This window comes from Montipora capricornis, chromosome 3 (assembly GCF_036669925.1).
Source record: "Montipora capricornis isolate CH-2021 chromosome 3, ASM3666992v2, whole genome shotgun sequence".
Lineage (NCBI taxonomy): Eukaryota > Metazoa > Cnidaria > Anthozoa > Scleractinia > Acroporidae > Montipora > Montipora capricornis.
Window position 1 is genome coordinate 5,813,008 of NC_090885.1, and position 10,000 is coordinate 5,823,007.

The window sequence follows — 10,000 nt, forward strand, 5'->3', positions numbered from 1 at the left end:
AAATCCTTCCTTGTTCTTGAGTTTAGCCTACGCATGGTCAGAACCTTTCAACTAGAACGCAATGATCAATCAAATTAACCGCCTCTCACAAATGCACTGTCCTATCAGTAGCCCGAGCCCACATGTGTACTGGCATTAAAACACAAGCATGCGCATGGGTTAGAATCGACGAGCCACAGAACGGCAGAACTACTAGAGGTACTGACAACAAAATCGTCGGTTAACAACGCTGATGTTAGGGATGTTGGCCTAATGTGATCGGGGACGGTGGGAATGTATTTCTCCTCAGAGGGTATTTACATGAGACCGGAACGAACTCAAAATGGCATACATTTCTTTGTATGCGTTTACATTAGACCGTTCTGACTTCGTCTCGGTTTGCTAGACTGAGTTCGTACCGTTCTCATGTAAATGACAACAAATCTCAGACCGGGTCCAGAAATTTCAAGACTGTGTACATTTTGGTCACCCATATATTTATTAAACAAAACATATCATTTCGTCCCGGTTTCATGTAAACGGCTACAAAATTTCATACCGGAACAAGTTCTCAGTGAGTTTGTCCATTTCTCATGTAAATACCCCCTTAGACAGGAGCGTGACGTCAACGTACTTCCATTGGGGAAGTCACGAGTTGAGCAAACAGGATCATTCAGGAAATCAGCCTATTCTCAGTTAAGAACCCTGTTCGGCACCCTGTCGGGGCCTGATGCCTTACGACGGCTAGAAGCTAGAGTGCTAGAAGCGCTGAGAGGACTGACGATATGTTGAGGTTGATTTCTTGGGAGAAGTCACCCTCAATGTGTCGGCTTCTGGTCTGCATTAGTACAAAAACGTATTCAGTCTTTGAAGTCAAGGCTAAGACAATGTGGCACCGTCCCACTTCAATGATATGTGAATTGAAATAATTTCAATATTTAGTTATTTTTTTTATTTTCGTCAGTTAAAAGAATTGGATGTCTCTTGGTGTGAAGACCTCACAGATCATGGAATGTCGATGATGGCGAATAGTTGTTCCTCTCTTCAGTATCTGAGTTTGCGCCAATGTGCTGCTTCTCATCTCACTCTCAGTGCTTTGGCACAAAACTGTCATCTTATTTCATCGTTAGACATTGCTGGTGTTAACAGTTTGACCGACGAAGGGCTTGGCAACTTGGCAAGAAACATGCCGCATCTAAGAGACATAGATGCGAGTTGGAACTCAAGTTTATCAGACAACGGAATCTTCACCTTATTAGAAAGCTGTGTGGAACTGAACAGGGCGGTGTTATGTGGCTTAAAAGGCATCACATCTCAGCCATTTCTGGCGATAATCGGGGACTTGGGGCGTTGGTGTCTGCTGGAAGAACTGTGGCGCCTCAATAGACGATCTCAGAGTGGAGCAGATCCTAAAGGGAAAGTTACCCTAAAGACCTGTGATCCGGTAAGGGGATACTTGGTATAGAAACTATACCTGCTGGGCTTCCTGATATACAGTTGCTGAGCTCCAACGGTCGTTCAGCTTTCAAACGAATGAAGGGGTTAATGCGCTGTTACACTGTGCAATTTTTCTTGCAACAAGTTGACAAGACAAGTTGCACGAAACATTGCCCAATCAGGGTTTTCATTTGAGGCTGGAGGCCGGACGTTTCGTCCAGTTATTTACCATTTCTCGTCCGGTACTTTGACTGGCATTTTAAATTTGTAGATTTGCTTCTTTGTTTTTTTCCTTTTTTTTTTCTTTTTGGACTTGAGTATCTCTGGACGCTGTGGGCCGAAGAAACACGTGACAATCACGCCCAATAAATCCTTCAAACTGTCAAGAGTTTACATCGCCTTATTATTTTGTTTTTTTGTTTGCCCATGTTTTTTTTCGGTTGCCCGCCTTCTAAAGACCTGTTGCCCATTAAATCTCAAAGGAGGCTTGTAAAAATGTGAATTTTGAGTAAAATGTGTGTAAAGTGGGTTTGACAGACCAACGGGACTCCTGCTGTGTCCATAGTGTTCAAGTAGCTTTCACAGTTTTGCTTTGACAAGAATACATTTAGGGTGGCTCAAACCAGTTTCAACACTTTCAAGAGACCTTGTTATGAGAAGGAAAATTTAACACTACAACACTTTATCATGTACAGCAAGTGAAACAACAATTATTGCTGAACAAGATGCAGTCATTTTTGTGACGTAAAAAGTTACCATGACAACAGGAAAGCCGTGCAAAAGCACCCTATATTTTGCCTTTAGTTGCTCATACCTGAAAAACGAACTCGGTGACCCCAATTTTTTATTGTACAAAAGCAATTAGCAGGCCAAGATAAAAATCTCTGCAAAGTTTTAAAAAAATTCTGTGAAGCAGATTCAGAGCTACCTTAAATTTTCAATTAATTAAGGTGGCTCTGAATCCGGTGCACAGAATTTCTTAAACTTCGCAGAAAGTTTTGTTCTGGCATGCTGATTACATTTCAGAAATAAAATATAATATGTTATATATTTTTGAGATATGAGCAGCTAAAGCCAAAATATGGGGTGTTTTTGTGGGGCTTTTCTGTTGCCACAGTAACTTTTTACGTTACAAAAATGACCGAATCTTTTTCAGCAACAATTGGTGTTTGATATGGTACCATAACATTGCTGTTAAGTGACAAAGTGTTGTAGTCTTAATTCTTCTAACAAGAACGTTCCTTTCAAGTGTTGAAACTGGTTTGAAACCACCTTACGCGATTTTCTTTTTCCATTAGAGATCAGGGGAGATTCCTTGACTATATCTCTTTGTGATTAGACTGGTTTTGAATTAAATGTCATTTGTCCAGTGGTTTATTCTTTAACCCTTTCAAAGCTGGTTGATCATGAAATTGCGTGACAAAAGGTAGAATTTTCTTGTGCGCTTTATCAAAGTATCGTAGCGTATTTGGCCGTGCGAAAACTGGATTCCATTGTAACAAACATTGTTTTCGGGCGGAGAAAGATGGCATCTACGAATATACTCCCCCTTCCTAAGGTCACTTGAAAACATTTCCCGTATCAAGCGATGTGACAGCCTGCAGTCTAGATTTTGTACCTAGTCTGCATTTTAAACCCAATCTGCAACCTGCAATCTGTAGTCTGCATTTTATACTGACCACCAACCAGACGCATCGGCCAGAAACGTTGCGAGACGGGTTGCAGAACCGTTTGGGAAAGAGCAGTTGAGTTCTACTTTCCGCAAGGTTTTACGCAACGTTGCATCGAATTTCTCAGGCATTACGTAGTCCTGCAAACTTGTGTCGTAACGGTTAGCGACACCTGCCAATAAAAATGTTCCTTTAACTTCATGTGATCATCGACAAACGAGACAATTTGCAAGAAACGTTCCCATTTGCGAACTTTGGTCGCAGCAAAATTGCGAGACAAGTTGCAAGAAAAAATAGGTTTCTGTGGTGCTGCGGCGATAGGTGAGTAAAATACGAAATTTTGATCTGACCAAATAAATTGTCGAAGTTCGAATTTCAACGGTGAAAAGATTAAATGGCTGACCAAGGGCTAACGCTGGAAACCTCAGCTATTCAGTGGGTGCTTTCCATTAAGCCAGCAGTCCGACCGGTCCAACTGATCAAAGTAAGAGATGGTCCACAAAATTCCGGTCGGACCAAACCGAAATTTGACTTCTGATCGGAATTTCCGAAAACTTTTGCTTAATGAGTCTTTTCACAATGGCAATTTCAACTCGTTTGTCTTTAGGGATATGCAGAACTAGGTTTGTTCACGAAAACCTCACTGAAAAAGTCAATTGACCTTGTCTCCGCTGTCACGTTTGTCGTTTTGTTTTGAGCAGAGTGCCTACAAATTTTCCTCTATGTATCTTTTTTACCACAGGAGACTGCTAAATCTATTGGTAATCAGATGCCATGGCGATCCATGTCTTACGCTCCATCACTGCGGCAAATTCTGGTTGAATACAGTGACAAAGTCAACGATGATCATTTAGCAGCAGTTGTGGCAGTATGCAGGGGAACTCTGTTTGTAAAAGATTATTATGGACAGTCAGTAAAACCTAAATGGATATTTAGATGAAGCAACCTTTGAGAATTCTCCTCACCTTCAAATTAAGAAGAGTGACTAACCAAGGACATGGCAGTTGGTACTAACATAATGAACGATGTTAGCGCCCCAGAAGGGGGGGGGGGGGGGTCCCATATAAAAAAGGGGAGGGATGCCTATCGAAAATTTTAAATTAACCCCCTGAAGGAGACCAATCTGGGCGCGGGCCAGGCTTTTTTTTTACCCCTAAAGTAAATATCCACTTTTATATTTCTTCGCGCGCATTCCTAAAGGAGACCTTCACGGCTGTATATGATGGCGTCTTGCCCAGAACACCTCAATTAAGTGAGACCAAAATCCGAAATTTACACCCCTAAGCGAGACTACGAGCATCCCTCCCCTTTTTATGTGCATGGAAGTCCCATTTTGATAATCTTTGCTGAAATGTATGAAAAAGTAATTTATTTAAATATTGGAAAAGGTCCTAGTGTGTCTCGTAGGGTGCAGAGGTGGCACATTTGTGAGAGCACTCGCCTCCCACCAATGTGGTCCGGGCTCGATTCCCAGACTCGGCGTCATATGTGGGTTGAGTTTTTTGGTTCTCTACTCTGCACCCAGAGGTTTTTCTCCAGGTACTCCGGTCTTCCTCTCTCCTCAAAAATGCCAATGTACAGTGTCCTCAATTCGTGGTCCAGCACTTGAACGACTAGTCACTTAAGTAAAGTTCCTTTCCTTTTCTCCATAGAAGCTCACCGAAGGCGTTTACACTGAGAGGGAGGTTACCCAGTCTAAACCGCTCTGGATGGTCGCAGGTACGATTTCCTGCCCTAACCAACACTAAGGGTCTTGGGAGCAAGTAAAGTCTTTTGTCTTAAGGCCATAAATCCCACGTCCTTGTCCACAGCTTTTTGTTGCGGGGCGTTTTAGAACCCATGCACACACCATTCTCAAAAAATAGGCACGCATTGCTTACGTGTGGTAGTGCAGTGACACGGCACTTTATTCCATAATGTCAACTGAGCTGCGTTTTGTCTTCCAGGTTGTCTTTGCATGATATGTAGCCCTAATAGTTGTTTTGGTATCTTAAATCATTATAGTGCCATGGTAGATGTCTTAGGGAAATAGCCCTCTGAAAAGACATGTGGTTACTAGTAAAATACTAAACTCAGAAAGATTGATGAAAATAAAAAGGAATCGAGAAACTTTGGCTTCGAGGCTGACATGTTGATCATTTTCAAGTTCCCTTACAACATCTTTTCCACCGCAAGGTTAAGAGTGCACTCAGCGTCTGACAGGTATCTAAAATAAAAGGGTATCGAGAAACTATGGCTTCGAGGCTGACATGTTAATCATTTTCAAGTCCCCTTACAACTTCTTTTCCACCGCAAGGTTAAGCGCGCACTCAGCATCTGGCAGCTTTCTAAGACAGAAGTTGACAGAAGTTCACTGAAGTTTCCCTGTCCGGCGGGGTTAGTACCTGGATGGAAGACCTCAAAATATACTACTTTGGGCCAGAAACATAGTTCCAAAAATTATATTTTAATGCTCAAAAATGCGAACTAAGTAAGGTACAGATTTTGTTAGCCTGCTTTATGCAAAACAAATATTGGTGCAAAAGTAAATAAAGATTGATACACATTTTTAGGAAGAGCAGAAGGAGGTTTTCAGGAATTGTCGATCGAGAATAGAATATTCTGCAACAAAATTTGCGACATGAAAACAACATCAATTTTTGAACAGCGAATATAAAAAGTTACCATCATCGAAAAACATTTTGGGAGATTTTTGCTACTTTCAATTTTTCTATTGTACTTGTGGCTGCACAAGTAAATCGCAAAATCGAAAGTGACATCGAATTCAGCGGCGCCGTGATCAAGTTACCTTGCGTGTTTACTCCCGAGACAAAGGATACGTCTGTGTCAAAATGATGGCAAGACACCGGGTGCTTGTTTTCGTTAGTTTTTTCTTTCTTTCAAGTGTTATAAAGTTTGACAACAAATGTGCGAATTCAACACAAAGATCACAATCGACTAACTCTCGAGGTTGACCATTGTTTCTGCAAAGTCAAAAATTTACTCTCCTAGACGAGGTTATTTATCACCAGCTGGTAATTCCATCGTTTTGGAAATAGCAGCTGCTTTGTTATTCATCAGCGTCACAAATTCTTGCCGATTTGGGGCTCTTTTTGTTGAAACTCAAGCACGCCTCCAACAGGCCTGTTTATTTTCGTGATTCATGCACGCGCTGCGGGCCTATTGGCACCACACTGTGACAGTGACAGTGACAGTGTAGTGCACAGAGACGAACTTCCCGCAGTTCTGGTTTTGTCCATTTCCTCCAGGCCGGATTGGCAGTGACCTGTCAAAAACGTTTAATTTGAAGAGGCGAAAAGAAACAGCCATAAGTCAAGGCTTTGCAGGCCCAACTTGGACCCCCTCATATTGCTCTCCTGTGATCACATGATGTTCAGGCGGTTAGGCGGAATCATTTTTCTGTTCCAATGCGTCACATTCCTCCACTTTGACCTTTTTGTCCCAAATATTATTAGGTCTGTTGCAAACAAATTTTGGCCAAAACTGGTCTAAACTGCAGAATGCCCGGCCAATTATTTGCACATGAATGGTTTGTACTGTTAAATGCTTCTTGCTTCGGACGATGGCGCCACCAGTGGCCGGCCGGCAATTCTGCAGTTACCGCTAAGAAAATTTTGGTTTATTATTTCATCATGAGTCAGAGTGCACACGAGAGTCAATTTAAAAATTTCGCAACTGATCCAAATCAGGCCTTTTTGCCAAATCGTGCATGGCGTGGCTCAACTGGATCGCATTTGTGTGACAAACTTAGTGACGGCGTGATGACTTGCGTGACATTGGGTTTTTCTGGGAATTTTCTGGTTATGGTTTATGGTTTCTTCCAACCTCATGATGATATTTTTCTAGTCAGATTGAAGCATTCATCGACGCAATGAGTTCTGCGCAGCGATTACCGAATGCAGAACCCTCTGAGAGGATTGAATATACGGTCAATCAAACAGCGAAGGTCCATCGAGAGAGTGTTGAGGATCGAAGGCCTTCTATTTGGTACTCCGTTGTTAAGTGGATCGTTGGGATCTTCCTTCTAATTTCCGTGCTAACTTGCCTTGTCGCCAGCAAGATTTCTTTGCTTTCCATCGCATGGTTTCATGACCCAAGTGGAGCTGGAAGTGATACAAACCGTGAAACCATTTTTATTATGGTTGTACTGACGTTGATGCTCCCTGAGGCCGTCAGTTTCTTCAAGGCTTGTTGGACCAGCCTCTTCCGCAAAAATCACAAGTGGCCAAGCGCCAAAGCTATATTAGTCGTAAGTCTTTTGTACCGAGAAGATTTCTTCTCAGCTCCATTCATAAATTATGCGTAGATTTTAGTTCAAGCGTTATGGATATTTGGTGTTACCTACAATCGACAATAATCATTTCTGTTATGAATTGCCCTTTGCATTGTGCGATGACTATGCATGCGGAAGTCTTGCCTCGCAACTCTATCGATTTGTTTCTTAACCCTTGGTTAAGATTTTCATGTCTTCTATTTTAATACTACATACTCAATACAGTCAGACTCCTTTGCAGTACCTTCAGTGTTAGAGTGATGGTATCACCTAATGGAAAAAGTGAAACATGCGCAACTGCCATAGCAGGAATTGGCCACTGTGGAAAGTGGCATCTGGGAAGGATATAAATAAATAAATACTGTTTAAAAGGCCTAATGAAAGTTAGTGACCTGCATTTTTCTAAATGAATTTATGTAGGTAAAGCATATGGGAAAACGTACCTTGGATTCAAGCTTGCCATAATTGGCAAATTACATCACATATACTAACTGAGAGATACATGTACAGTGCCGCTCGGAGATAAGCGAACAACGCAGACGCAAAATGAACGCACGCGATACGCGTATATGCGTTTTTTTTGACGCGTCTAAAATTGCGTATCGTATACGCGTTTGTGCCTTTGTTATTCATAACCATAATTTTGCTTTTCCAGTATTGTTTGCGGAACAAAAGAATAAATTGCGTGACTGCCGACAAGTCGAAATTTGCATACGGTACAGGTGGCTTTGATTACTGTCAATTTCGATCCGCAAATGCCACCGATGAAAGCATCCACAGGGCATTATTTCGAAGTTTAATACCCTTTACATGCAAAAAAGGTCTTGAGAGACGAACGAAATTAAATCAGCAAATTATGACCCGAAAAACCGAAGACATGATTTTTTTCAGTGTTTGCCGTGACGCGGTATTTACAGTCAATTCACGATGACTTTTTGACGACGCGTGCGAAGTCCAATAATTCCCAGTAGAAAAATCAAATAAATTCGATTGGCATATCATAGAAAGTTTTTAAAAAATCTTTTCTTTGTACTGAGAGCATTTCACCGTTTGAATCAGTGAATTATGTCCCGAATCACATCACGATGGCCTCTCGCCGGCGCGTGCCTAAAATTAACCCAATAATTTTCCTTGCAGAAAAATCAAATAAATGTGATCAGCGCATCATTGAGCCTTTGAAGAAAAAAATTGTGTCTGATGTGAAAGCATTGTACCCGTTGAAATCAAAAAATCGTACCCAACAGGACCGGAGATGTGGATATTACATGAATTAAAATCGTATTGTCACGTGCCGGCAAAGTGTGTGTGATTTCACTGTCGGGCTGAAAATCCACGCCAAAAAATCATTCTTTACTGCTGAATTTACAACAAAACAACTCAAGCTGCAAAATTCTCAGCCTTAAATGATGAATTTCTGTACAAAACTGCTAATGATGAGCCCTTTGCTAAAGAGTTGTGTTGTTAAGTTCAACGAGTGACAGACGCAACGGCCTTGGACCCGAAAGTTGTTTGTATTTTTTCACCTATCGGTGAGCGTCACGCTTTACTTAAGTATTCACATCCAAAACGACAGAAGGAGTTAAATACTCAACTTTAAATGATGAATGGCTGTACAAAACTGCTAATGACGAGCCCTTTGCTTACGAGTAGTGTTTTTTAGTTTACGACTAAACGGATGCACCGGCACGAAGTTTGTTTTGATAATATCGCTCTCAACGCTTTCATGTAAATTTCGATGTTAAAAAGGTTCTTGTGTGCAGTTTGTCGCTAGGTTTATATTTCTCCAAAAGGAAACTTGATGAATTGGTTTTTTTTGGCTTTGAAACACAAATATCCAGCCAGAAGGACTTTGCGCCATAAGAATAAGCATATGGTGAGATTTTTTGCGCACCGACCAGAGAACACCCAAATTATTTTCACATTCACTACACCGCAAACGACGATTGAGACTGAACAAAGACAAGACGACAAAAGAAAGACAAAGGGAGAGCTCATAAATACTAATGAGCCTTTTTGCGTATGTGTTGACGCGCATCCGAGTTTTTTTTGACGCGTTTACGCGTTTTGCGTATGCGCGTTTTTTGCGTATATTTTGGTTCGCTTATCTCCGAGCTGCACTGTATGATAAAATAAGCTAAGCAGAAAATACCGTGTTGATACTATGTTGTTAACAACAGTTGAGGCTGCATTTAAATATCCTTTTTTATGATATCTTATCACAGGGTTTGTTTGCTGGTGTACTTGAAGTGTTTGGCCTATGTTTCTTTGCCGTTGTCATCTTGCTTCACAAAGAATTCCCACCTGTGCTGCGTATTCTCATGATGAACGGAGTTTTCATTGTTCCAGTGATTTGGCAAATTGTCAAAAACATAACTTGTGATCGGGAACAATGTTTCAGCAAAGAGCTATTCATGTTTATTCTTTCCTTATTGCTCGAGATAGGAGGAGTTGGTGTCATTATGTATCAGGTAAGACAGCACTTGAAGGCAAAAATCTGACATTACTTAACCCAAGAATAATAATTAAGCCTGGTTTTAATATGTTGGGAAAAGGACGTATACAAAACATGGACCCCAGGTCCATGGACCCCTTCATAAACCTGGTTTACAAGTTACAAGCAGAAAAATCTTAAGACAAAAGA

General features: G+C 41.2%; 2 protein-coding genes across 3 annotated transcripts in view; both read left to right on the forward strand.

Annotated features, from left to right (window-relative positions):
* The window catches only part of LOC138042012 (uncharacterized), a 20,977-nt gene extending 16,808 nt beyond the window's left edge, over positions 1 to 4,169 (forward strand). For both annotated transcript variants that reach the window (XM_068887739.1, XM_068887740.1), the window contains 2 exons: positions 944 to 1,423; positions 3,829 to 4,169. In XM_068887739.1, the coding sequence (XP_068743840.1) occupies positions 944 to 1,423; positions 3,829 to 4,026 (678 nt within the window). In that variant the 3' untranslated portion in view covers positions 4,027 to 4,169. The remainder of the gene's footprint in view (positions 1 to 943; positions 1,424 to 3,828) is intronic.
* A 2,680-nt stretch (positions 4,170 to 6,849) lies between these two features.
* The window catches only part of LOC138042011 (uncharacterized), a 49,812-nt gene continuing 46,661 nt past the window's right edge, over positions 6,850 to 10,000 (forward strand). Inside the window, exons 1-2 of the mRNA XM_068887738.1 lie at positions 6,850 to 7,335; positions 9,582 to 9,827. Of these exons, the coding sequence (XP_068743839.1) occupies positions 6,958 to 7,335; positions 9,582 to 9,827 (624 nt within the window). The 5' untranslated portion in view covers positions 6,850 to 6,957. The remainder of the gene's footprint in view (positions 7,336 to 9,581; positions 9,828 to 10,000) is intronic.